Consider the following 26,463-nt stretch of genomic DNA (forward strand, 5'->3'; position numbering starts at 1 on the left):
CCGTACGTTCGTTACTAAGCAACAGGGACGCACCAGCTCGCGGAACAGGTGAGGCAAGAAAATAATGTATGGCACTGATTGTAGGACGTACGGCAGTGAAAAGGTTAAGGGGTCTCTTTCGAAGGGACAAGCAACTTCACAGTGGAAACAATAAAGGACCATGAAGTTTCCGTTGGCCCGTGTCAAAAGCTTTCGACTAAACGGAGGAAGCGTTTAGGTCTCCGGTCCTCATGAAGTCGGCGGAGCTTTACACCAGTTATATGCAATGAGCTACTCTTTTTGTCTTTGTCTTAAATAGTTGCATTTGGTTTCATACAAAAGAAGCTTTACACCCCAAATTAAACTGAATTTCCCAACAACAAAACTTGTGGCTAATGAAATAGCTGAGTGGCTAGTACTTTGGAACTCCCCCCCAAAAATGTTAACATCAAGCCCTGATTGTTAGTATTATGTGTTTTGATATATTTTGATAGAATTATATATTATATATCCCTAACCCTAACCTATAGTTTTAAATATTTAACATATGTTGTGTTGTACAAGTTGTTCATTGTAGTGTAGTTTTATATATTTCATGTATTCTATGCAGAAAGGAAACACTGCTCTTCATTACGTCTGTCAGAGGAAGAGTCACCGTCTAATTCCTCTGCTGCTGAACAGTAAACGCCGACACAAACATCACAAATAATGTAGGTCCTCTCAAACGCACCACGACTCACATCAGCTTCTTCTTTGACGACACGTCTCACCTCCTCCTCCTTTTTCAGGAAGGAGAAACACCGCTGGACATCGCCACCAGATTAAAGTTCAAGAACATCGTCCAAATGCTGAAGAAGAAACAGTGACAGACAGACGGACAGACAAGAGGACAGATGGACAGACAATATATATGTGCAGAAAGATTTCATGTGTTTCAAAACGTATTCAAATTAGGATTCAGATATATTCAGACTTATATTTGACCCTCTGTTATATTTAATGAACAAATAAATAATTTCTAAAGATAAACCGCATTTAAGATAAAGGGGCAAATGCTTTTATTTTGAAGGCCTTAACATACACGATAGAACAGTTAAAATGTCCTCGCAATGTTTATTAAACTACAACGTTAGCCTAGCTTAGCACAACTACTGGAACCATAGTAATGTGTCATGTCTGTAAGAGTAAACAAATATTTAATAAAATATGTAAAACATTCAGAAGATGAATAAAGATGAGTAGAAACTATCTGACCTTAACATGTTTGTAGATACTAATATAGACCATCTTATACATTTAAATGTAGCTTTTTTATTTCTAAATAAAGTTTATCAAACCAAATGGTGAGTTATGAGTTCAGACAGTTGGATGTGGTTCATATTTAGCACAAACATTCTGAGTATAAACGTTTAGCTCCGCCCACCAACATTGAAGCACCGTGATAGGATGCTGCTGTTCCTGCGTAACCGCACTCAGCTGGTTTACGTTGTATTTATCGGATGGATCACAGTTTACGTTTGTAAACGGTGAATCCTCGATCCCACAAGGTTCTGTATTTGGACCAATTAAATTGACCCTCTATATGCTTCATTTGGGCGATTACAAAACACTGCATAAACCTCCATTGTTATGCAGACGATACTCAACTGTATCTGTCGATCAAACCAGATGAGACAGACCAGCAACTTTCTAAATTAAATCAGCTGTCTCTGATAGTTTCTCTGGACGGAATCTGGTATCCAGCAGCACCATGAAGAATCTCTTTGACCAGGATATGTCCTTCAGCTCTCATATAAAGAAGACTTCAAGGACTGACTTTTTTCATCTACGTAACATATCAAAAATCAGGAACTTCTTGTCTGTGATGCAGTAAAATTAGTTCCTGCGTTTTTTACTTCCAGAGTAGATTACTGCAATTTTTTATTATCAGGCTGCTCTTGTAAATCTCTTAAGCCTGTTTAGTTCACTCAGAATGCTGCAGCACGTGTATTAACAAGAACTAAGTAAAGGGATCATATCACTCCTGTACTAACTTCTCTGCACTGGCTCCCTGTTGTATCAATAATAGATTTTAAGGTACTTCTCCTCACCTACAAGGCACTTGCTGGTGAGGCACCGTCGTATCTTAAAGAGCTTGTAACACCGTATTGCCCTACAAGGAGCTGCGCTCCATAGATGCTTGTTACTTGTTGTTCCTATGGTTTTAAAAAGTAGGCTGGGGGCAGAGCCTTCAGTTATCAAGCTCCTCTTCTGTGGAACCAGGTTCCACTTTCAGTCCGGGGGGCAGATTCGCTCAGCTCTTTTAAAGTAAAACTTAAAACTTTCCTCTTTGATTCTGCCTATAGTTAGGGCTGGTTTTCCACGGATCAAAGAATAAAAAGACCTCTTTGTCGTCACTCGTCACTTTGTTACTTTATGCTTAATATTTTCTTTAACTTTTTTAATATTTAAAATGTTTAACTTTATTCCCTTGTTTTATACTAACCCATAGCCTTATTCTACTAACTCATTGCATTAGCATTTAATTTTACTTTATTTTATTACTTACTGCTGTCTTGTCTATTGTCACACTGTCCACTGTCACGCACCAACCGCCAAGACAAATTCCTTGTGTGTTTGACATATTTTGGTAATAAATGTTTCCTGAAATGAATTGAATGGAATGGATTGACAGGTATTTTGGTTAACATCAAACTAATTTTTTTAATGTGATGTGATGATGTTTGCTGATGCTGACTTGTAATGCTAAAGTTAGCATCTCTTAGACACACGGCTAATGTAGCTCCCAGCAGATTAACTGAATAATCAGAGTCCTGAGTCCTTAAGTCAAGTACAAGAAAACCCTGAAGTAGAAAGAAAAAACAGGTGTTGTAATCATATATAGTGATGTCATCAGCGGGTATGATGATCCACACTATTCAAGTCTAACACACACAGTCTACTGGTATTCCTGCAGCAGTTTCAGGATGGAGGGAAACATCTGTGTTGGAGCATCAAGGCCCCAAATAAAATCCAGATGATCCCAGTGTTCAATGTTCTGATGGAAGACCAGGTTAGACATCTGAGAGACAGACACAGAGATACAGACAGAGACACCAAAGGGATAGACATGCAGAGAGAGAGAGACCGACAGGTCCTTTGATCAGTATTGATGAATAAATCACTTGACCCTGTTCATTCTGATCCTGAGGATCCTTGACTCACCTGAGTGAGGAGGAGCGCTATGTCTTTGGGGTCCGCCAGCGTATCGTGTCCCCCTGAGAACAGTGCGGTGGGAACCTTCATGTCCTGGACGCGGTACTCAGGGGGAGTGGACTGAGGACATGACAGACGGTCAGAGTCAGAAAACAGAGACCTGAGGACTCTGTCTAGGTCAGATGAGAGTCTCACCTGGTTGTAGTGTTTCATGTTTCCTGAAGCTCCAAAGTCAAAGGCACTCAGCTTTCCTCCATGAACCGCCTGAGAACAAGTTCCAGATGTTTAGGGTCCATACAGCGCACAATACCATCGACGGTCCTCACAACGACACACAGCCAGGTATGTGTGTGTTACCTGGGCCCAGTGGACCATGTTCTGGACTGAGGTCCCAGCAGGACAGTGTTCGGTGTAGACTGGAATGCGAGTCTGGAAACAAACGCCCCAATCTCACTGAAGATAACTCAAAAAAACAATCTGACATCACGTGTTTAATACGAACCATGTTGAGGTTTTTCTCGTCGAAGCCACAGAGGACGAAGAAAAGGTTGCCACACAACTCACTGAGCAGCTGCTTTGCACACACGTGTTCTGCAAACCACTCGATCATACGACTCTGAGGCAGGAAGTCCCGCCTCCCAAATAGGTCCTAATAGAGATGTGAAGAAAATCTGTTAATCAACGAATAAACATCATTCGTTAGCAGGTCATGTGATAGTAGATCGTTAACAGCTCATTACACACATGAAGAAGTCGGGTCACACGGATAGTTTGGTCATGCATTATTAACGCGTTGGGTCATGTGATAGTAGCCCGTTAGCAGGTCATGTGATAGTAGGTCGTTAACAGGTCATGTGATAGTAGCTCGTTAACAGGTCACGTGATAGTAGCTCGTTAACAGGTCACGTGATAGTAGCTTGTTAGCAGGTCATGTGATAGTAGCCCGTTAGCAGGTCATGTGATAGTAGCTCGTTAGCAGGTCATGTGATAGTAGGTTGTTAACAGGTCATGTGATAGTAGCTCGGTAGCAGGTCACGTGATAGTAGCTCGTTAGCAGGTCACGTGATAGTAGCTCGTTAACAGGTCACGTGATAGTAGCTTGTTAGCAGGTCATGTGATAGTAGGTCGTTAACAGGTCATGTGATAGTAGCTCGTTAACAGGTCACGTGATAGTAGCTCGTTAGCAGGTCACGTGATAGTAGCTCGTTAGCAGGTCACGTGATAGTAGCTTGTTAACAGGTCACGTGATAGTAGCTTGTTAGCAGGTCATGTGATAGTAGGTCGTTAACAGGTCATGTGATAGTAGCTCGTTAACAGGTCACGTGATAGTAGCTCGTTAGCAGGTCACGTGATAGTAGCTCGTTAACAGGTCACGTGATAGTAGCTCGTTAGCAGGTCATGTGATAGTAGGTCGTTAACAGGTCATGTGATAGTAGCTCGTTAACAGGTCACGTGATAGTAGCTCGTTAGCAGGTCACGTGATAGTAGCTCGTTAACAGGTCACGTGATAGTAGCTCGTTAGCAGGTCATGTGATAGTAGCTCGTTAACAGCTTACCCAGATGAGGAAGTCAGGTAGCACGGAGAGCTTCGTCATGGCGCTGGCGGTGAAACTGACCGTTGCCACGGGAGCCAAACCAACAAACAACTTGATCTTACTGGCCAGCTCTGGCAGCGAGGAGAACGCTATGAATGCTGGGAAGAAAATAGAGGTGTCAAATGTTAGTACACTGTAAATCGGTGGTTCGGCAATTTAGTGGGCTTCACACCGTCTGCTGCCAGTATTTTAGGACCCGCCACACACTGGGGCCTCTCTTCTTGTGAAGAGGGCAGATAAGCCTTCTAATACTTCATACTTTTACCTTTTGTTGTGCCGTTGTTGTGTTGTGTTGTTGTGGTGGAAAATCATCTGCTTTTGTCTGTATGTTTGTCACTGCTTTAAATAATCATATACATATAATATAATATTGCCATAGATGTGTGTTACCTATAGTGGTCCCCTGAGAGTGCCCGATGTAGGAGATCTGGTTCTGACCCGTGGCCTTCAGGATGTGGTTCACAACAGCTGGTAGATCCAACAGAGCCATCTCATCATAGCTGAGCACACAACATACACGTATGATGCATATTAAATACATACTGTATACAGAGAGAAGGTGACAGGGCTTGTACCTGAACCTCCAGAACTCCTCCTGGTTTGGTCTCAGGGTGCGGTGATTCCTGGACCAGGTGTTTCCTCGGCTGTTCCCGATCCACACGTCGTAGCCGGCGTCGGCGAGCACGAAGCCCAGACTGGAGTCTGGCAGGTTGGTGATCCAGTTGCTGCCTGCGGCCAGGAGTCCATGCTGCAGGAAGACGGCCGGCCCCTGACCTGGTGGACCTGTCAGACTTTTAGGACCTCTAGAACCTCTAGAAGCCGTCACAGTAGAGGGTCCGACTGGATCTCCGAGAGTCTCACCTGCGGCGTGCTGGCGTCCGCCTGGGATCCGGTTGACGGTCAGAATATAGCCGTCCTCCGTTGGAACCTGGTGTTCCTCTGCAGGGTAACCCCACCAACGCACAATCTCTGACTGGCAAACAGGGAAACCGGGTTACTCTACACAACAACAACCCTCCAGTGGACCGAACCAAACACAACGACCGGTCGGACGAGAGTTTGCGCCTGTGAGACGTTTAAATACGCGCTGATACAGGAGTGCCATGGGGAGCTGTTGTCATGACTACGCGGAGGCAGGTACAGATATATTCTCAGCTATATACGGCTCAGAGCACATGATGCGTTCACTGTCTTTGTACGTTTGTGTACTTACGATGTTCATGTGTACTTCAGGGTCCAGCCTCTGGTGCAGTTTGTCAAAGCGTCGCTGGAAGGTCGGTCCGGACAGGACGAGAGCGGAGAGGCTCAACACACACACCACTAGACAAAGCATGGCCTGTCTCACACACACACACACACACACACACACACACACACACACACACAGAAACACACACACTGTAACTTGGCAGGACTCCAGCTTCAGTCACATGAGACCGATAAAAGGGAAGTGACATCATCATCACGTGATGAACTTTGACCATAGTCTGTGAGTCGAGTTTCACACACCTTTGCTGAGTTTTACATGGTTACTGACCTTCTATCATCTTCTCACAGTTTCAGTTAAATCATTTCTATCTTCAGACTTTCTGATATCAGCTCGTCTGCGATCTCCAACATTTACGTTAAAACATTTAAACTTAAGCCTTATCTTTGGTCCGTTGGTTTGATGCTGAATTATTTTTGATACGTTTTTATTTTATAAAATAACGTTTGTCACGAAGAGTTTGTTGGTCTACTGGAGTTTGATCAGCTCTTTGTTCAGGACCTCAGAGGTCAGAGGTCATCGCAGCTGTTCTGTAATGAAGATCAAGATCAAGTGAGACGCAATGAAAGAGACTTGTGATCACTTTACAGCTACTCCGGGACACAGTGTGATGTTACTTGTTACAGAAAAAATATCACCAACAGTTTAACTCAAAATAGATTTGTGGCGTTGGGTTCAGTTTACCCAAACAGAGTTAAGTACAAAGTTATACCGCAATAATAACGGATCAATAAAGGACCATCACTCACCAGTCTGCAGCTCTGATGATCTTTAAACTTTCTGATCAGCAGACGATTTTTTTGTGTGGAAGAAACGGTGGTGACGTCAGAAGGAGTGCGTCACTTTGATTGGTCGAAATGAGGACTAGGTTATTATACACTTTATGTTTTCCGATCGGATGAATCACGAAGTTCTTTGATCGACTTGTACTCTGTTTCCGAAACAACAGAGACCGGAAATAGAAACCAGGAAACAGACCGGAACCGACCAGCAGGGTTACATCAGCAGAATCTGTCTAAAAACGAATCAGTCAGACCCAACTTCAGAAAAAAAGCTTCTGTTACAGGATTACACGTGAACACACCTGCTATTACGACCATCTTTTGCGAAACAGTTTCGTCTTCATTCATCAGGAGGCTGAAAGACATTTATAGTGAAAAGCTCGGTCGAATGTCGCGCGTGTATCCCTGTTAGCTTGACCGTGGCGTTCACCGGGATAGTTTTTGTTGGTCCATCTCTATTCCGCTGTTATATCACGCAGGGGGCGTGTCTAACTTCCGCTGCTCTGACCCGAGGACTAGCGGATCCGGACCGGTTACGACCCGGTTTAAGGTCTCGTCGCAGAATCAGTCCGGCTCCGAGTTCAAACATGTCCCGGGTTCTGATCGTCGGTGCGGGGCTGACAGGCAGCCTCTGCGCATGTCTGCTGAGGAGAGAGCTGCAGAACAAAGTTCAGATAGAGGTGTGGGACAAAGCGAGGGGCTCCGGTGAGTCCGAATTGCACCCACAAACCGGAGCATTGAATAATCTCCCGTTAACGGCCGCTCGGGGGCGCGCTGCAGCGCGGGGCCGGAGACGGGTTCTGGATCAGCAGGATCCATTTTAAGATTCGGCTGTAAAAGAATCAACCTATTTCCTCATAGTATCAGATAATAAAAAGAGAGAGAGATGATCAGAGAGCTGTTACCTTCCTGTGCCGATGGAGGGTTTCGGGGCAGAGGATGTCGTATGTGTACAGACTGTAAAGCCCTCTGAGGCAAATTTGTAATTTGCGATTTTGGGCTATACAAAATAAAATGACTTGACTTGACTTACCTTCAGATCCTGTCTGATCTTTATCGTTTACGTCATTAAATAGGAATTATTCATTTTTAATAAGTTACTTTGGTTCTTTATTTAAATATTAGATTCATTCAAATTCCCTGATAAAGTATTTTCTAAAAACGCCTAAATTATTTACAACAAAAGAGGAGAAAACTGTCTCAGTTTCCCTCGACACCGGTCTTTCTCTACCGGTCTGTCTCTGTCTCTGTCTCTCAGGGGGCAGGATGTCTACCACTCGTCCTCCTGACTCCTCGTCTCACTCAGCTGATCTCGGAGCCCAGTACATCACGTCCACGTCTTCTTATGCTCAGTCGCACCAAAGGTACCGAGCGATCCGATCAGATGTTTGATGAGTGATTATTGATCATTGAGTGCTGGACCTTCATACGTTCAGGTTCTACTCCGAGCTGCTCTCTGCAGGCGTCCTGCAGCCTCTGGACTCTTTGGTTGAAGGACTAAAGCACAGAGACGGGGACGAGAACTACATGACGCCCCAGGGCATGAGCAGCGTGGTGAAGCACTTCCTGTCCCAGTCAGGTAGACACGATGTGTTTGTCTGTCTCGCTGTCCATCTCTGACTGTGTGTCCATCTCTCTGACTATCTTTTTGTCTCTCTGACTTTCTCTCAGGAGCTGACCTGTTCTTGGAGCGCCACGTCACCGGTCTGTACTGCCGTGGTGCATCATGGGAGGTGCAGAGGAAGGTAGGAGGCAGTGAGATGTTTGATGCTGTCGTCCTGACGATGCCGGCCCCTCAGATCCTCCAACTGCAGGGAGACGTGGGACAAAGTGAGACATTCACTAGCTGTTAGCTTAGCATACCTAGCCGCAAGAAGACGTGGGACAAAGTGAGACACATTCATACGCTGTTATCTTAGCATACGTAGATACAGGGAAATGTCGGACAAAGTAAGACAGATTCACTAGCTGTTAGCTTAGCATATCTAACTACAAGGGACAAAGTAAGACCGATTCACTAGCTGTTAGCTTAGCATATCTAACTACAAGGGACAAAGTAAGACCGATTCACTAGCTGTTAGACACACACAATCACACATAGATAGACATCCATACACACACACACACACACATAAACACACACTCAACACACATACAAGGAATCTGACATGGCGGTCATACAACATCAGACAACAAGACAGATAAGACAAGATAGTGCAAGAAAATGGCGTGTTAAATTTACAATTTGACTTGACAATATAAAATAAAATATAAGGATAGAGGGACATAGAATAAACAATTTAAAAATAAAGGAAGAAGGAAGTTAAAGGTTACAGTTAAAAATAAAGTGCACCAGCAAACAGAACTCTACACAACTGTGTTGTGAGTGTGTGAAAGTGAGTGTGTGTGTGTGCATGTGGAGTGATGGTGGGATGTTGAGGAAACTGGTGTGGTTGGAGGTCTTAGTCCTGTTAGTGAGGTGAAGCCTCATCAAACCAAAGCAGAGTCACTTTCTGAGAACTGTTGGAGTTTCTCAGTCGTTCAGCATCTCACCGCCTTGCTAAACCTGTACTTTGACTCTGTGTACAAGTCTTTGTCCCCGCTCCTAAAGCCTGATCCTTCTGCAGGCGTAGTGTTCTGAGTTCCGCTGTGAACCAGGTTTGTCGTTGTTGTAACTCACCCTGGTGCATGATGGTACACAGCTGTCCTCACAGAAGCCGATGTAGGAAGCTACAGCCTCTGTGAACTCATCCAGACTGTCAGTAGCTGAAAACATCCCAGTCTGTGCAGTCAAAGCAGGACCCAAGATCCTCCAGCGCCTCACTGGTCCACTTCTTGAATTCCCTCACCACAGGTTTGCAGAGCTTTAGTTTCTGCCTGTATGCAGGAATCAGAGTGTCCCAGTGCAGCACGAGGGACGGCGTGATGAGCCCTGCTTACTGTGGTGTGACAGTGATCCAGCGTAGCCTAACCCTTCTCCTCTCTGGTGGGGCCTTTAATAAACTGTACTTAGGGAGTTCGTGTGTGAGATTTCCTTTGTTAAAGTCCCCGAGGACGATAACCAAGGAGTCCGGGTCGGTCCGCTCCACACGCCGTATGTGGTCGGCGAGTGTCCGCTGGGCCTCGTGCACGTTGTAAACACCGACCAGGACGAATGAAGCGAACTCACGGGGGAATAAAAGGGTTTACAGTCAATGATGAAAGATTCCAGATGTAGAATCAGTGTTACGTCGCTGCGTCAGCTGCTGTTGGAGAAGAAACTGATTCTGGAGGAAAGATTGTTAAATTCTTCAAGCTTTCTGGATTATTTGAAGTTTGTGTATCTTTGTGTGTGTGAGGGGGACAAAGCCCCGCCCTCTGATGATGTTGATAATGATGTCATCTTCAGCTCATCTGATTGGCTGACAGGGGACAGCGCCCAATCTCTCCCTGCACACACACACACACACACACACACACACACACTGGTTGGTTTGTGTGTTTAGAGGTTTAAAGTTGAGTCAAACTGTGATAATGTTTAATATCTAACTCTGTCCCCTTGTCCCGCTGTCCCCCTGTCTGTCACTCAGTGCTGTCTGTCTCTCAGAAGCAGCAGTTGGAGGATGTTGAGTTCTCGTCTCGTTTTGCCGTCGCTCTTTTCTTTCCTCCGGACGTCGTCTTCTCTTTTCCGTGGTCGGCGAGATACGTTTCAGATAGCAGCATCATCCGCTACATCGCCGCTGACTCCCGGAAACGCAACGCAGGTCCGTCTGCTCCCTGTATGACATCACGTCCTGTCCGTCTGCTCCCTGTATGACGTCACGTCCTGTCCGTCTGCTCCCTGTATGACATCACGTCCTGTCCGTCTGCTCCCTGTATGACGTCACGTCCTGTCCGTCTGCTCCCTGTATGACATCACGTCCTGTCCGTCTGCTCCCTGTATGACATCACGTCCTGTCCGTCTGCTCCCTGTATGACATCACGTCCTGTCCGTCTGCTCCCTGTATGACGTCACGTCCTGTCCGTCTGCTCCCTGTATGACGTCACGTCCTGTCCGTCTGCTCCCTGTATGACGTCACGTCCTGTCCGTCTGCTCCCTGTATGACATCACGTCCTGTCCGTCTGCTCCCTGTATGACATCACGTCCTGTCCGTCTGCTCCCTGTATGACGTCACGTCCTGTCCGTCTGCTCCCTGTATGACATCACGTCCTGTCCGTCTGCTCCCTGTATGACATCACGTCCTGTCCGTCTGCTCCCTGTATGACATCACGTCCTGTCCGTCTGCTCCCTGTATGACGTCACGTCCTGTCCGTCTGCTCCCTGTATGACGTCACGTCCTGTCCGTCTGCTCCCTGTATGACGTCACGTCCTGTCCGTCTGCTCCCTGTATGACGTCACGTCCTGTCCGTCTGCTCCCTGTATGACATCACGTCCTGTCTGTCCCCTCAGACGTCCTGGGTCGAGGTCCGTCCCTCGTGGTCCACACCAGTGTCCCGTTTGGCCTGAAGCACCTGGAGGAAGACAAGGAGGCCGTCCAGCCAATCATCCTACAGGAGCTCCACAAGTTGCTTCCTGGTTTGCCTGAGCCAATCAGCATCAAGTGTCAGAAGTGGAGGTACTCCCAGGTGCTGACCTCTGTGCCGGACAGCCCGGGTCACATGACCCTCCTCCAGAGGCCGCCGCTCCTCTGCGCCGGAGACTCCTTCGTCCACTCCAACTTCTCCGGCTGCGTGGAGTCGGCTCTGAGCGCGCTCAGTGCGCTGAAGGCTTCGCTGTGATTATTACGTCATCGTGTAATTGTTGCAGTGACAGGCTCTATATGAATAAATGTCAATTCGTCATTGTTTTGTGTCCTGGTCTAAACTTTAACCTGATGGTAAATGTTGAGGTCAAAGGTCAAAAGAGCTAAAGTATAGAGGTCAATGGGCCGACCCCTGCCGATGTAATAAACACACTCAGTTAGTTTCTGATGGCGACTCGTGACATGAAGGGTCGAAGCCCTTCGATGTTTCTCTTACGTTTCATTTGATCTTGCTATAGAAGTGAAGCAGATAGAATCGAGTGTGTATTTCTTGTTCTCCAGTCCCTTGGAGAAGTGATGCTGCAGTGCATTGTGGGGGAAGAGATTATAATTTCTGCAAAGTCACTGGATCTTAGATATATTGAAATTTACTACCCAGATACAAGTTACTACCCAGATGGTATTCTTCAATAATCATCATTTATTAGTAGAACAATAAGCAGCTAAAGGATATAGAAGTACAAATAGAAGAATGTAAACACTAAATCGAATTACCTGCTCAATGTGAAACCGAAGAAAAGAATCACAACAACAGATGTTTATAAATAGTTTATTCACCTTTACAGTGTTTTTAATTATAAAACAAGGAGGGAAAGCATAACGTAAATTGAGGGTCGGTGGGTATTTTAACATAAAATGTTTGCCATGGTTGCCATGGTGACGGTGTTTGTTTTTTGACTAAATCTGACATAAAAACAGGACAATCATGAACAGAAACAAACAATATTCAGCTTCAACAGTTTATTAAACTCAAAAGGTTTTACCTTTAAGAAGTTGAATGAAGTGTGCGACGTGACGTTCGCTCTGATCGTTCTCACAGTCGGAGTGTTTCGATTGGTGTTTTATGTTGCTGTTGTCGTCATGGCTGAATATTTAAATCATTTCAACAATGTGGACGAGATGTGAGAACCGGTGATTGATAAGACTGATAAAAAGGCGTTACCGCTCGTTACGGTAAATAAACCTGTTGCGTTGTTTAAACCCCTCCCCCACTTTCATTGTCCAATCAAATCTAGTCAGATAGCTTTAGCTCGTCTTTCAGCATGGTGTCATGATCAGATAGTGTTAGCTTCAGTCTATTAGCAGGAACTGTTAGCTTTAGCCACAGTCTGCTAGCATGATGATGACCCGTTAGCTTTAGCTCTGTTAGCATGATATTAAGATTGCATTTAAAATCTCTTTCTCAAAAAACAAGATTGAAACATTTAAGTCAGTCAGAGAACCAAAGTTTTCACCCAAATCATGGAGCTAGCATTAGCTTAGCTAGCTACAGCGGATAATATAAATGAGCTGATTAGAAAATCTAATCATTTCTGTCTGAATTCAAAGATTCATTTTTTAAATATTATAAATTCTGTATAAAGCATTTACTGCTGAAGCTCAATTATCACGGGGTGGGACTTTAAAATGTGAATCACTTGTCATTGACGAGCCCATCTGCCATTTGATATAGAATATACAGATATTATACATATGTAGATAGTAATCTATATATGTATATTGTGGAGCAAAGAGCGGTAATCAAGTGGTCACATGATGCCTCGGTCCTAAAACAACATAAGCTCCGCCTCTCATTCACTTCCCTATAGACAAAGATATAAAGATGTCCTTTAAACCTCCACATTCAACTAGAAACCCAGACATGATGCTTCCACCAGGATGTTGTAATGTGACCAAACCTTAAAGCAAAACATGGTTTCTGCTTTAACTTTTACCCAGAATGACCAAGAAACAATAAGAAAACAAAAAGGAAACAGTGAGCTTCATTTTGGCAGGTTTGATGTAAACAGAAAACAGCTAAATTTCTCCAGAGCATGGTCAGGGTCAAAGGTCATTGACTTTAACCGGTGAACATGACGTCATTGATCTGAATCATTGAGTAAGAACCCTGAACATCTGGCGTTTGTTCTTTACACGTTACATGTTAATGAACACGTCTCCAACAGGAAGTTCATCAGCTCTGCAGCATCGGGCTGAACGATAACCAACGACCGGTATCGACTGCGCCTCAACAACCGGGTAATGACCGGAGGTCAGACACGACAGGAGTCGAGACAAGAACTGGGCCGGGAGATTGTTGCCACGCCAACGATCAGGACCAGAGGAACCCAACTAGCTTAGCACCTAAAACCCAATGAGACTCTGGGAGGCTCCAATGGTCCACAGGAACCTCTCATCTAGAAGGAAGATGGTCTACAGCAGCGGTCCCCAACCTTTTTTGCCTCACGGATCGGTTTTATGTTAGACAATATTTCGGACCGGTCTGGAAGGTGTGGAGGATAAAAACGTCAAAATAACCGTCCAACAAACTGGTACCGGTTCGCACTCCGGTGGTTGGGGATCACTGGTCTACAAGAACATCTCATCTAAAGGCAGATGTTCTTGTAGACCTGGGAGAAACCTCTGATTGATTCTATGGCCTGAAAGAGAAGAACCCTCACATTGGCTTAGACGGACCCCCCCACAAGACTCCTTTTCTGTAGAGAAACCAGCAGCTTTGTGAAAGGACCCCGCCCACACGGCATGCCGCCTGACAACCACGTCAGACTGAAGATATGAAGACCAACTTTGAGGAGAAACGGTCCGGAACCAGGAGCAGACCCGAGATTGGTTCATCTCCGCTAGAGACCAGAACAGAGACCGGTCGATAACGGGACAGAGTAAGTTCTCTGGAGGTTTCCCATGTCATCAAAACGAATCCGTTAGACCGGATTTAACCGGCTCTGATCGCCTCACTGGCCCTCTCCATCTCAGGCTGACGCGTCCAAACCGGATCAGAACTCTTCAGGGTTCTGTTTTTACAACCTATGATGTTGGTTCGACATTGTTTTAGGACTAAAATATGCACCTTTACTATACCGATTGGTGATCAGATCTAATAATATCCATGTTTCAAGTGTTCCTTCGTTAAAATGATTAATAACCCTCGAAGGTCCGAATTCAGAGCCGTTTGAAGTTTAAAAGAAGGAAACGCTGCAGATTTACATAAGAGATTTATACCAATAAAACAGATACACATTGAGTTTGGCCTTCAAAGACTAATCCAGAGACGACAGAGGTGGGGGGTTGTCTGCGTGGAAGGGGGGAACCAGGGATTCATCAAACATCTCTACGTGTCTCGCTTTTTTTATCCAATCACCTGTCAATTCAATCCGTCATCCAGTCCACTCTGGCCCCGCCCGACTCACCTCCGACCACCGCGTCATGTGATTGTCCAGCTGTGCATTGGGCAGAAGATTGGAGAGGGGGTTCTTATACACTGACCTGAGCCCTTGGAGACCCTCAGGTCAGTCTTGGTCCATTGGTTATATTCCCCGGGTAGCTAAAGTCACCCATTGGTAGTTTGGGTGTTCATGAGTGCGTAAACACACTGGTATGTTGTGTATATACCAGTGTGCGCATGTGTGAGAGTTTGTGTGTCAGACTTTGGTGATCTGATTGTGGTGATCGTCTTCGAAGGGCTCGTTCTCCGGGTCAGAGTCCGTGGTGTCGGAGTAGCGGTAGTGATCCGGCTCGTTGTCGCTGACGTCGGGCGTCACAGAGGCCGATGTGCTGCTGGCGTCCGAGTGCGCTCCTTCCTCCACCGTCTTCGTGAAGTAGAGCTTTACCTGAAGCCACCACAAGAATAACGGACACCTGGTTTACTGACTGGCTCCTCAGCATGTCAGATCTACCTACTGATGAACTCCACAACAATCCAGCAAGTCCTGTGTGAAGAACCTGGTCCACCAGGTCTTATATAGGAACCTGCTCAGGTTCTTCTCACAGAGCAGACCGGTGGACCAGAAGGTCTTGTGCTTACCTTGAAGTTGGGGGAGAAGTTCTTGTTGGCCTTATCCTTGTTGGCCTTGTCCAGGTCGGTCTTTGTCAGAGTGAGAACCAGGAAGTCCCTGTCGTTGGTCTCTCCTCCAGAAACCATCATCACCACCCCCCCCGGGTTCTGGTGCGTCTTCTCTGCCCCGGCACTGCCGTTCTCCAGCTTGTCCAGTTCTTCCTCTGGCCCCGGGATGAAGAAGGTGTTGACCCAGAAGTGGAACATCTTCTCCTGGAGGGACAGAATCTGAAGTGATAAACAGGTCCAGCTGTTCTACTTCCTGCCAGATGGTCCTGGTCATTTAATCAATGAAGGTGGTCACCATGAGACCCTTTGGTCCGATCAGTGACTGAGGAACGCTGCTCACCTTCTTCATCATCTTGTTCTGCTTGTGGAAGAACTCCACCTTGATGTCTCCACACACAGGAAGTGGCTGAGGGAACTCAAACAGCATCAGCTTGTCTTCTCGCCGGGTGTTTGCTGGATTGGAGGTGTGTATCTTCACCTTCAGCTGGTAGACCACGAACTGAGGGTCTGCGCACACGCACACACGTATTAGTATATGACACACACACACACACACTGTGTGTGACACACACACTTACTGCAGGTGCCTCCCGTGAACATGGGGATGGTTTCAAACAGCATTTTGTGGAAGAGCAGCGCTACGGGTTTGTAGAGCAGCTGGTTCCTCAGCAGGAAGCTGTAGTAGAGGACGTAGCGCCGCTGGCTGGGGATGGTCACGCCCTTGGGGAGCGAGCGCACACACACACACACACGCACACACACACACACACACACACACACACACACACACACACACACACACACACACACACACACACACACGTGTATAACAAAACACACTGTAGAAACAACAACACTGCTTTATATTTATGTGACGTTACGCTGAGAGTTAGATGCTACAACGTTAGCTTAGCACCGATTGAAGCAAACTCATCATTTAAAAAAGGAGCTGGCTTGTCGTCCCGCAGACATGAATCTAGACCTCTTGTGATTCTGCGCCTCCTTCTTCTACACCAGATACAGTTTCTTGCATGTTGCCACATCCTTTCAGCTCTAAGCCCTGTGCTCTCATCTCAGGCCTTCAGTCTATGGACCCGGTCCTGGACCTCGGGGCCGGTACCTTCTTGTCCCGGGTGCGGACCTCTCCGTAAAAGTCCAGAGCCTCCTGCGCCTCCTGGAACTTGCCCCGGTGCAGCAGGTAGGCGCAGATCATCACGCCCGTCCGGCCTTTCCCTGCCTTGCAGTGGATGGCGGCGACGTGCTGCTCGTCCTCACTCAGCCACTGATCCAGGTCCTCACAGAAGGGCTTGATTAGCTCCAGCTGGGGGGGGTTGTGGTCCTCAAAGGGGTACTGGGCCACTGACGGGGAAGACCGAGAGAGGTAAGGTCAGGGGGAGCGAGACCGAGGTACGGAGAGAGAGACCTGATGTCTCCAGGACGTTCTCACCTCGACAGCTGAACTTTGACGTGTCGTAATGTCGCTCCGCACATCTGAGGACGGACGGACAGACGTTACAGCGACGTCACGCTAATGGCTAACATCATGTCTGCAGGTCACATGGCACGTTTGACTAAACAAATCTTTGATGACGTTAAAATAAAATCAGAGACTTACAGATTGTAGATTTTGTAGTGATTCTTGTGCTTTGAGTCCAGAAACCTGACACACACACACACACACACACACACACACACACAGCTTCAGGAAGTGCATCAGTAGACTATAGCCCCCCTACTGATTGAGAGCCTGAGGCCCCTCCCACTCCGTGAGGGGTACCATGGTCTGGATTTGACTGGATCAGTCAAACGTTCTCTGGAAGGTGAAGTGAAGCGGCGCCATGATTCATTAGAGATAATGAAGGAAAGGAGCTACAATGCTTCCTTACTTAGCTCCTTTAGCGTAGGAACCACTGGAGCACCCTTTACCAAAGGAGATAATTCCGTCCCACAATTCCTTGCGGCGGCAATATTTAAATAGTGACGAATCATTGGTCTGTTAACGAGAAATACCGCTTGTGATGTAGAAACGCAGATCATGTGACCGTTGCAACAACAATTGATATTTGATATTTACGCATTTCTTCAGACAAAAGTTCTTCAATCTGATCCGTTCTCTCGTAAACATTCTTCTTTTTAATAATGGCGGTGTCGGGTTATGAAAACGGAGATGTGAGACTCCGTAAAGGACGTAGTTAGCGGACCGATCACAGCCTGGTGCTGCGTCGCTTTAGACGCAAGCCTAGAAAAATGTCTCGACACACGCAAGGATGTGTGAAAAGCGACGCAAGGGACACACAAGGGGGTCTTGCGTCTGCGTCGCTCTGAAAACGCAGAAGCATAAACCAGGCGTTACTGCTCGCGCTGCGGGACGGGTTAAACATGCAGTGGAAGTGGCTTTGGATAAAAGCGTCAGCTAAATGACATGTGAACTCCTCATGAACTCTCCTCGACCCAATGACCTTTTCCACAGGGGTCAAGGAATATCTTTATCCTTAGGAGGACATTTTTGGGACAATTCAAATCCAGCCATCGAGTGTTTGAGGCTTTCAGATATTTTGAGTCTTTTATGAACCTTTTCCAAGAAAATAACAAGTCACAACATGCAATGCACACGTGTGTTCACATTGAGATGCATACATTTAAAACAGAACGATTCAAATAGGCAAAAAACAGGACATTTACCAATTTATTCATTTGAGATTTAATTTTGTCATTCAAGCTATTTCGACAAAAAACCGATGAAAACCGTATTTAAAATTTCCTAAGTGAGAGACAGAGGGAAGGACAGACTAAATGGACGTCATGCGTACAGAATGAACGATTCCCACGACAGAAATCATTCGAACATTGAGTAGTAAGGCAGGTGTGGGGCAGCACCACATGTTCGCCATATTCCCTCCAAACACATGCAGGAAAGGTCCATTGTGGATGTGAGAGTCAGTGAAGGATTGTCTGTGTCTGCAATGGAGCAGGGTGGACGTCGTCTCTCGCCCGATGCTAACTGGGATTGACTCCAGCCCCCTGTCCTGCAGTATAAGCGGTATAGAAGATGACTGAGTTTTTGACGTTGTCATGGAGACGTGACATGTGGCAGCAAAGTGCCCGCCCATTCAGACAAGTTCACAGACTCTCACACTCAACCATTTACCCGGTGGCGTGAGATAAGTCCTTTAGGAGTGAGGGTGAGGGGGATTGGGGCCGAGTCATGTGACTGTAAGGAGCAGGAAGTGCATCAGTGGACTACGTCATGTGATGGGATCTCACCGTACGACGTCATCGATGTTGTTCCTGTAGACGCCCTCCAGACGCTCCGCTGGGAAACCCATCGCTATGATGTTTGGATAAATGTCTGAGCGCTTGTTAAGCATCCCTCTTCAAACGGGTGGTTTCCTACACTTCCCACAATGCAGCTGGAGCAACGTGGGCAAAGCTTCATAGACTATTAAAAAAGCAATTCAACGTTTCAGTAAATGTTGCGACAGGCAGACGTTCAGCGTCTGCTCAGCCGAGAGACGCCTCTCTCCCGAGCTGCAGAGGCTTCACTGCCTTGCTCCAAGGCTCCTCGGCAGAAACTGTTAAAAAGAGTCAACCTGACACGAGCCCGTCGTCCACCCGTCTCTCCACTACAAACACATGACGTCATCAATACAAACTGGTTTTGTGCACAAACAATATTACAATTTAAAAACAGAAACGAGTGTAGTGCGAATCTAAATGTGTGTGTATGACCGTGTGATTACACAACATGTGTGATCATTGTTAGCGAAGTGTCAGTCAGTTGGTGCTGATGCAACGCCACTACCGCCAGCGTTAGCTTAGCTTGTTAGCATCTGCTGCCCCCCGAATGATGAGACACCAACACGCACGAACTCGAGTTAAACGTTGAGTTCGCGTCCCAGCAGAAGGAAACGCAGTCAGACATCCGGCTGAGACGCTGCTAACGCACAGACACACGCGCACGAAGAGGACACCATTCTGGGTCGAAGACGGGGGCTGACGTCATCGCTATGACGAACACGTTATAATAAACACAGACTGAACCAGGTTGATCTAGAACCAGGCTACTAAAACCAGGTAACCCAGAACCGTGTAACTTGGGGGCAGCAGCAGAGGCGGTTAAAGGATACAGGTCAGGTCCAGGTCGAAGCCGTCCTCCTGGAAACGCCTTTTATTTCTGCTAACGATCCCCTTGATCTTGATTAAGGCAGCCATGTTCCGTGTCCGCTGTGAGGTCGGTCCAAACCGTAGGATGTACCGGGAGCCGGTCCGTGTTGTGTCCGTCACGTTCCTGGGGACAGGCGCTAGCTGTTAGCTAGCTAGCCACAAGCTGCCCGAGCATCCAGAAGGTCGCAATTTAAAAACGTCAGAGCAGATAAATCCGGTTGGTTGCTAATAACAACACAATCAGTCCGGACGGGTACACCGGTCCGGTAAATTGTATTGCTACGGCGCCACACAGCGGGCTGCCGGAGAGGCGGGCCGGCCTTCTGGTTACGAGGCAGCCCGGCTGTCGACGCTGTTTTTTGGGTCAGAACAAGGGGGCGTCGGGGCCTCCTCCCGCGGCGGGCCCGGGTGTCCAGGTCCCCTTACCGGAGACTAGACCATCCGATGCTGCCCACTTCCGTTAGCTCCAGACCTCCGGGAGTCCGCAGGGTTCGGTCGGAATCTTTCCGACCCCCGTCCACTGCAGAGACGCCGTGATTGGACGCGGATCCGCGGAGGGTAGAAGAAGCTCTCCGAGGCGTCTTAGAGTGGAGCACGAGAAGAGACGAGGCAAGCGCGAGGCACATCCGGTCACTGCCTTCAAAATAATGCTCCCCCCCCCACACACATGACTTATGTGTGTGTGTGTGTGTATACATATATGTATATATATATATATATATATCTTGTGGCTAGCTAGCTCCCATATATATAATACATAATTCGACCTAATATTGCGTCACTCCTTTCGGCTTGATGATGCTTCTTGTTAGCTGTTAGCTTGTGATCCAACCAGCAAGGTGACATCATAAATATTATACATGTTGACTTCACGAAAAGTGTACGTGGATTCACGACGTCAAAATGTTTATGACAATGAAAATAGTGTGTTAATCTCAAAATGCTATTTTTTAATTCCGATCTTACCCGTTACAGCGCCACCTGCTGTTGTGTACAAACATGCAACTGACTAAAATGAGTTATTTCTGTAATGACAAACAGCGATGATGACACAGTAAAAGTAGTGATACCACAATAATAGTAAAAGTCATACTACCACACGGTAAAATACTTAACAGTGAGATTACTAAAATACTCTTAAGAAAGCCAGGTATTCATAAATACAAGTGTATGTTTTATAGAGACGATTTTCTTCTTATGCTCTAAACTCCTGCACTTCCGGCGGCGCAGGGTTACCATTAAATGAACAGTAGAAGAAGAACACCGGCACCACCGAAGAACAAACCAAGAAAGTGCCGCTGTGTAACGTGACTACCGGAGGTAAGCGCCGTCCCATGTAACCGGAGAAACGACGGGTTTATGTCGCTTTTCCTCTCGGTACTCATGGAGCTGTTGGTGTAGGGATACCGTTGGAGATATTGATGGGTTCATCCGGTAAAAGAGTCGCTCTGTTATTGCCGGGGAGATAGAAGGTCAAGCTAATGCTAAGCTCTAGCATGTAAGTTAGTGCACACAGCCCTTTCAGTTTTATAATGAGACACTGTGGACGTGTGTCCCCTGCGGCCCCTCGCTGTGAGCGCGCCCCCGGCAGCCCCACCTCCTCCACCAGAGAAGTCGCTAGCTTTGTTGCTAGTAGCTTTTGCATTGCCTTCTGAGACCTTTAGCATTTGCTCGGGCCTTGAGTTTAACATGACTGGGCTAAGGTGATTGACATTTAATAACACCCCACACAAAGACGGATGAGTAAAGAAGTGGAAACCATGAGTATAAATGTCAGCCAGTGATTATTGACTTTAGGCATTTAGTACATTTAACGTGTTCTGTGAAGCACAGAATATAGTCGTGTCCGACCAAAGGGGCCGGTTGTAGATGGAGGCATGCCGTTAAATTGGTAAACTCATGTCCCAATAGTTTCTAAATGGTACAATTGTGTGTTTAGTTTCTGTTCAAGTTGTCAGAGAGCTGTGTCGTCACTGCTGACTCAGACGTCATCATGTTCTTGGATAATCAGAAGATGGAGAGAGAAGTAAAACTCAAGTAGTGTTTCACTGAGATAACTTTATTATTAATTACCATAAAATATTATTATTATAAAGGGTTATTTTTTTCAAGCTTTGATTCTCAAAGACACAAATTGGTATTCGGTAATTGATTTATATAATTAATTAAATGACTTCATAAGAACTTGTTGCTGTCCTCCCTCTGCAGCCCTGCTTGAACTTCCTGTGACCTCTGACACCTGACGATGGTGTTGAGGGAGGTCCCCGTGGAGAACATTGCCCGCCCTCTGGGCAGGAACGAGGTCATCGGCCTGCTCTTCAGACTCACCATATTCGGAGCTGTCACCTATTTCACCATCAAGTGGATGGTGGACGCTATTGACCCCACCAGGAAGCAGAAGGTGGAGGCTCAGAAGCAGGTGAGACGAGCAGGGGGCGGGGCTTAAAGGACAGGTGCAGGGGAGTTCTTTCTCTCTCGCATATATGAAACTGTCTTGTCATCTCTTTTCTCCGTCAGGCTGAGAAGTTGATGCGTCAGATCGGAGTAAAGAACGTAAAGCTTTCGGAGTACGAGATGAGCATCGCCGCTCACCTGGTCGACCCTCTGACCATGCAGGTAAAAGTACTACACAGGTACAATACACACATACTGAAAGTACTACCGATGCTAAAGCGAACATGCAAAAGCGAACATGCAAACTGGCCGCTATTCGGCTCAATTTTCCGTTTTGAAATCAAATTGAGTGTATCCACGTGACTAGTAGATCTGAAGAGTGTTTTTGGGGTGGGGGGTAAACATTTCTGAGATGGGAGTGAGACCGCGTCTTTGATGTGTCGAGTCCTGGCCATCGGCATTAAGCTTTCTACAGCGTCTTCATTTGCCTCCAACCTTTGCCCGAGCACTAATACATGTTTTGTTGTTCTATGAATATTAAATGTGTGTGCAGATCACATGGAGAGACATCGCCGGTCTGGATGAGGTCATCACAGAGCTAAAGGAGACCGTCATCTTACCTGTTCAGAAGAGACACCTGTTTCAGGGATCCAGACTTCTGCAGCCTCCTAAAGGTCAGAAGTTAATCCAGATCAGTTTAGTGAAAAACATCTGGCTGCAGATTTCGTTAATGAAGAACTGACTCCTTTACTTGTGTCGACATGGTAACAGGTGTGTTGCTGTACGGACCACCTGGTTGTGGGAAGACGCTCATCGCCAAGGCGACGGCCAAGGAGGCGGGGTTTCGCTTCATTAACCTGCAGCCCAGCACGCTGACTGACAAGTGGTATGGGGAGTCCCAGAAGCTAGCGGCTGCTGTCTTCTCATTGGCTGTCAAACTGCAGCCGTCCATCATCTTTGTCGACGAGATAGGTGACACGCACCTGTCAATCAATGGGGGGCGGGTGGTGGCCGGGGTCAATGTCTGAAACTGATGAGTACCCTTTTAAAAATATCTCTGGACATTTAGCCGTCTTTTGTACAGAGTGAGGCTAGCTGTTACCACCTGCTTCAAGTCTTTATGCTAAGCTAACTAGCGGTATCGGAGCATTAATGCTGACTTCATGTCTGTAACAGACTCGTTCCTCAGGAGCCGATCCAGCTCGGACCACGAAGCGACGGCCATGATGAAGGCCCAGTTCATGAGTCTGTGGGACGGACTGGACACGGACCACCACTGTCAGGTACTGATGGGGTGAGGGAGACCAATCGCAGCATCAGAGAACCTAGAACGCAGAGAACAGATTTGACAGCAGCTGACTTGATGTCACCACGGTGTCTGGTCTTTGTCTATGACAAATTCTTTTTAGTATCACACCAGACAATAACCCTGCTTTTCCCCGTTGTCTTTTCAAATAAAACCAATCGTATGTATAATGAAGAACCAGAGTAAAGTCATATATTTGTATGAACATGTGTGTGTATAGCAGACGGGGGTGGTGGTACCTCTCTTTTAAAAAGGGGGACTAGAGAGTGTGCCAATTACAGGGGTATCACACTGTCTGCTGAGGTCGTGGAAAGGAGGGTTTGTTTGGCCCATAGTTGAACCACGGACTAAAGAGGAACATTAAGGGTTTCGTCCCTACTTGGGCCCATCTAAAGCTCGAGCTCTGTTCAGGTGCTCGGCAGGAAGTCTGAGACGTTTCCAGTGGGGGTCGGCCTTTGCCACGGCTGCGCCTGGTCACCAATCCTGTTTGTGGTTTTCGATGACAGGATATCGAGGCGTAGTCAGGGGGAGAGGGGTCTACTGTTCGGGGGGGCTGCGGATCTCATCCTTTTTTACACACAATGTGGTCCTGATGTTTTTGGTCCTTTGGTTTTCCTGAAGTCCACAATGCGCTCATTGGTCTTCTTGGCGTTGAGTGCCACTCGGCCAAGTGCTGGACCTCTTTCCTGTTGGCCGACTCATCGTTGTTGCTGATGAGGCCAATCACCGCTCAGCACGCAGCCCTGTGGGACACCGGTGTTGAGGAGGTGTGGTTCTCTAACCTGACAGATTGGGGTCCATTGGTTAGAAAGTCCAGTATCCAGATCCCTGAGTTTGGAGCGGATGATGGTGTCTATGAACAGCATTCTCACATATGTGTTGTTATCATCCAGCTGAGAAAGAGAGTGGCGTGGAGATGGCTTCCTCCGTGCTCCTTGTGGTAGACGAACTGTAGGGGGTCCAGTGTGGGTGGCAAACAGGATTTGAGATGAACCAGGACCAGCCTCTCGAAGCACTTCATGATGGTGGGGGTGAGTGCAAGTCATTGAGGCTCGTTGCTTTGGAGTGTTTCGGCACCGGCACGGTGAAGGTGGTTTTAAAGCAGGTTGGGCGGCTGCCTGCGCCAGCGACAGGTTAAAGACGTCTGTCAGTCAGCACGCGCCTGGCGATGCCGTCAGGGCCAGCAGTCTTTGTGCGTTGATCCGGCTCAGTGCAGCACACACACGTCAGTGGGGGGGGGTTGTGAGAGGCTGGTGGTCTGTCGTGAGCACAGCCTTGATGGCCACCTCCTGATTGTCCTAAGCTGTTCAGCTCGTCAGGGAAGGAGGTCTCACTGCTTTGGGGGGTAGAGTTGGTTGGCTTGTAGTCATTGATGGCCTGGATGCCACATGCGTCGGGGGTCGGAGCTGCTCTTCGATGCTCCTCCATCCTCCGCTTGTGGCTGTGCTTGGCCTTCTTGATGCCCCATGAGCATCACCTCATCTGAAAGCCGTAGGCGAACCTCTGTTCATCCACGGCTTCTGGTTGGGGAATGTGGTGACCCTCTTGAGGGTGGTCATCAGGGACAATGACGTGAAGAAACCACAGTAATGATGACATCACCATGTGCATATGTCAGGTGATCATCATGGGAGCCACCAATCGTCCTCAAGATTTGGACTCCGCTATTCTGAGGAGGATGCCCACCAGGTTCCACATCAACCAGCCTGTGAGTACTCATGTGTCCGTGGTCAGCCATTTATTGTTTCATGATCATTATTTAGTTTGGACAGTAATAATACTTGTTTCTAGAGTATGAGGCAGAGAGAGCAGATCCTCAAACTCATCCTGGAGGACGAGAGCGTAAGTTCACCCTATATGACACACAGTCTTAAGCCCCGCCTCCCAGCCTCATTGGTTCTGATCACCTGTCTGTGTGTCTGCAGGTCGACCTGTCTGTTAACCTCCTTGATGTCGCCAAGGAGACGGACGGTTTCTCAGGAAGTGACCTCCGAGAGATGTGTCGGGACGCTGCTCTGCTCTGCGTCCGAGACTTTGTCCACACGCAGAGCGACAGGTATTCTGATAAACGTCAAAACGCAACGAAAGCTCACGTTTCATTCCACTCACTACATGTCTGTCTCTCTCTCAGTCCATCGGAGGACTTCATCCGTCCCATCCATCAGTCCGACCTCGAGAAGGCGATCGGTAAGATGAAGAAATCAAAGATGGCGGGTGGTCACAGCGCTCTGCTGCACGCCGCCCTGGACTGAACACACACACACACACACACTCTCTGCAGTCGTCAGTCTGATTCCAGACCTGTTCATGTTCTGACCCCCCCAACCCCCCTTAAATATGTGCCACTTGCTTCTATTGTCCAACCTTCACAGATAGGAATAAAAACATCAAACAAAGGCTGGTGTGTGAATCTTTTAAAAGAAACCAGAAAGTAATGAAGACTTGTTTCATGGTCCATGAGCTTCAGCAGAGATCTTTTATTTTCAAAACCCCGGCAGGTCTCTTACTTTCTATTAATTTAACGGGGGGTTTCCTGGAAAGAACCTTATAATGTAGGTTTAATCAGAAAAAAACCCATGAATTATTCTGATAAATATAATTCTGTATATCCTTTACATATTTGAGGAAAAAGATGGACAGACATTAAATATCAGTTAGATTATACATTTACTTTTTGAAGTTATTTCAGGGTAAATGGGAATTTCCTGGTAAGAAAAGCTCCTGATGGACAGTAAATATTGGTGACTTATTATTTCTAGTTCTACTAATATCTAATAAATACTTGACTAATCTTTCCAGGGACAGGCATAAGACGTCATGAAATAATGTCTGTAAAATGAAGCCATGTCATCTTTTAAATGTTTATACAAACAAAGAACCGAATATTTTCATGAAATGTACTTATTATTATTCTGGTGTTAAAATGTTTGAACTTTACTTTTTTACTTGGGGATAATAACTTAAATGATTACAAAACATTAGATATTTGTATTGAAATGTGGAACATAGAAAGTTAATAAAATGTCATTGAGGATATAAGATTCTGTTGATCTGCAAACGTTTTCATATTATTTGACTTTTCATCTGTAAAGCTGTCAGTTTTTTGACATCTTTTTCCCATTAAGTTATGATGTAATAAACTTGTGGCAATAACCAGCT

At 46.6% G+C, this 26,463-nt stretch overlaps 5 protein-coding genes across 11 annotated transcripts in view; 3 read left to right on the top strand and 2 right to left on the bottom strand.

Annotated features, from left to right (window-relative positions):
* Window positions 1-1,320, top strand: part of ankrd22 (ankyrin repeat domain 22) — a 3,739-nt gene extending 2,419 nt beyond the window's left edge. The window contains 3 exon segments of the mRNA XM_040177310.2: window positions 590-661; window positions 663-689; window positions 768-1,320. Coding sequence (XP_040033244.2) covers window positions 590-661; window positions 663-689; window positions 768-845 — 177 coding nt within the window. The 3' untranslated portion in view covers window positions 846-1,320.
* lipf (lipase, gastric) lies at window positions 1,014-6,998 on the bottom strand. 3 transcript variants are annotated; one of them, XM_040177284.2, is made up of 11 exons: window positions 6,786-6,998; window positions 5,983-6,105; window positions 5,631-5,742; window positions 5,345-5,552; window positions 5,160-5,269; window positions 4,731-4,867; window positions 3,677-3,823; window positions 3,532-3,603; window positions 3,370-3,438; window positions 3,184-3,294; window positions 1,014-3,040 (listed from the first exon to the last, which is right to left on the bottom strand). In XM_040177284.2, exons 2-11 carry the CDS (start codon window positions 6,100-6,102, stop codon window positions 2,918-2,920), a joined length of 1,209 nt encoding a protein of 402 aa, XP_040033218.2. In that variant the 5' UTR covers window positions 6,103-6,105; window positions 6,786-6,998; the 3' UTR covers window positions 1,014-2,917. The 3 variants fall into 3 exon arrangements, with proteins under 3 accessions (XP_040033218.2, XP_040033219.1, XP_077958856.1); XM_040177285.2 differs by having other exon boundaries at window positions 5,345-5,543; window positions 6,786-6,927; XM_078102730.1 differs by having other exon boundaries at window positions 5,345-5,742; window positions 6,786-6,927.
* A 293-nt stretch (window positions 6,999-7,291) lies between these two features.
* Window positions 7,292-11,642, top strand: rnls (renalase, FAD-dependent amine oxidase). Its single transcript, XM_040177290.2, has 6 exons — window positions 7,292-7,523; window positions 8,077-8,182; window positions 8,255-8,397; window positions 8,490-8,648; window positions 10,388-10,561; window positions 11,248-11,642. Exons 1-6 carry the CDS (start codon window positions 7,406-7,408, stop codon window positions 11,574-11,576), a joined length of 1,029 nt encoding a protein of 342 aa, XP_040033224.2. The 5' UTR covers window positions 7,292-7,405; the 3' UTR covers window positions 11,577-11,642.
* Window positions 11,643-12,135: 493 nt separating this feature from the next.
* On the bottom strand, window positions 12,136-20,635 carry ptenb (phosphatase and tensin homolog B). 3 transcript variants are annotated; one of them, XM_078102722.1, is made up of 10 exons: window positions 20,031-20,635; window positions 19,568-19,728; window positions 18,705-18,789; window positions 17,056-17,100; window positions 16,888-16,931; window positions 16,561-16,799; window positions 16,019-16,160; window positions 15,781-15,947; window positions 15,402-15,644; window positions 12,136-15,207 (listed from the first exon to the last, which is right to left on the bottom strand). In XM_078102722.1, exons 1-10 carry the CDS (start codon window positions 20,300-20,302, stop codon window positions 15,019-15,021), a joined length of 1,587 nt encoding a protein of 528 aa, XP_077958848.1. In that variant the 5' UTR covers window positions 20,303-20,635; the 3' UTR covers window positions 12,136-15,018. The 3 variants fall into 3 exon arrangements, with proteins under 3 accessions (XP_077958848.1, XP_077958847.1, XP_040033216.1); XM_078102721.1 differs by having other exon boundaries at window positions 15,402-15,659; window positions 20,031-20,634; XM_040177282.2 differs by lacking the exon at window positions 20,031-20,635 and having other exon boundaries at window positions 15,402-15,659; window positions 19,568-19,748.
* atad1b (ATPase family AAA domain containing 1b) lies at window positions 17,786-26,460 on the top strand. Of its 3 annotated transcripts, XM_040177289.2 has the most exons (11): window positions 17,786-19,514; window positions 20,835-20,924; window positions 21,813-22,023; window positions 22,122-22,220; window positions 22,552-22,672; window positions 22,770-22,970; window positions 23,175-23,281; window positions 24,923-25,012; window positions 25,096-25,146; window positions 25,230-25,360; window positions 25,436-26,460. In XM_040177289.2, the coding sequence occupies exons 3-11, from the start codon at window positions 21,850-21,852 to the stop codon at window positions 25,554-25,556; spliced, it is 1,095 nt and encodes a 364-aa protein (XP_040033223.1). In that variant the 5' UTR covers window positions 17,786-19,514; window positions 20,835-20,924; window positions 21,813-21,849; the 3' UTR covers window positions 25,557-26,460. The 3 variants fall into 3 exon arrangements, with proteins under 3 accessions (XP_040033223.1, XP_077958860.1, XP_077958861.1); XM_078102734.1 differs by lacking the exon at window positions 17,786-19,514 and having other exon boundaries at window positions 20,902-21,102; XM_078102735.1 differs by lacking the exons at window positions 17,786-19,514; window positions 20,835-20,924 and adding an exon at window positions 21,549-21,630.
* Window positions 26,461-26,463: the final 3 nt, after the last annotated feature.

Source organism: Gasterosteus aculeatus, chromosome 5 (assembly GCF_964276395.1).
Source record: "Gasterosteus aculeatus chromosome 5, fGasAcu3.hap1.1, whole genome shotgun sequence".
NCBI classification, from domain to species: Eukaryota; Metazoa; Chordata; class Actinopteri; order Perciformes; family Gasterosteidae; genus Gasterosteus; species Gasterosteus aculeatus.

Bases quoted from the DNA above. Each gene is read 5' to 3' on its own strand.
- ptenb (XM_078102721.1), bottom strand. From the start codon at position 20,302: ATGTATACACACACACACACACATAAGTCATGTGTGTGGGGGGGGGAG. The intron at 19,729-20,030 runs GTAAGGGGACCT...GCCTGTCCCCAG, and splicing joins ATCGGATGGTCTAGTCTCCG to GAACGTGACGGACACAACAC. The intron at 15,208-15,401 runs GTAAGCACAAGA...TGGTGGCTTCAG, and splicing joins ACTTCTCCCCCAACTTCAAG to GTAAAGCTCTACTTCACGAA.
- atad1b (XM_040177289.2), top strand. From the start codon at position 21,850: ATGGTGTTGAGGGAGGTCCCCGTGGAGAACATTGCCCGCCCTCTGGGC. The intron at 22,971-23,174 runs GTGACACGCACC...TGTCTGTAACAG, and splicing joins CATCTTTGTCGACGAGATAG to ACTCGTTCCTCAGGAGCCGA. The intron at 25,147-25,229 runs GTAAGTTCACCC...GTGTGTCTGCAG, and splicing joins TCATCCTGGAGGACGAGAGC to GTCGACCTGTCTGTTAACCT.
- lipf (XM_078102730.1), bottom strand. From the start codon at position 6,102: ATGCTTTGTCTAGTGGTGTGTGTGTTGAGCCTCTCCGCTCTCGTCCTG. The intron at 3,604-3,676 runs GTTCGTATTAAA...GTTTGTTTCCAG, and splicing joins ACGAGAAAAACCTCAACATG to ACTCGCATTCCAGTCTACAC. The intron at 3,439-3,531 runs GTAACACACACA...ACTTGTTCTCAG, and splicing joins ACATGGTCCACTGGGCCCAG to GCGGTTCATGGAGGAAAGCT.
- rnls (XM_040177290.2), top strand. From the start codon at position 7,406: ATGTCCCGGGTTCTGATCGTCGGTGCGGGGCTGACAGGCAGCCTCTGC. The intron at 7,524-8,076 runs GTGAGTCCGAAT...TCTGTCTCTCAG, and splicing joins GGACAAAGCGAGGGGCTCCG to GGGGCAGGATGTCTACCACT. The intron at 8,398-8,489 runs GTAGACACGATG...ACTTTCTCTCAG, and splicing joins GCACTTCCTGTCCCAGTCAG to GAGCTGACCTGTTCTTGGAG.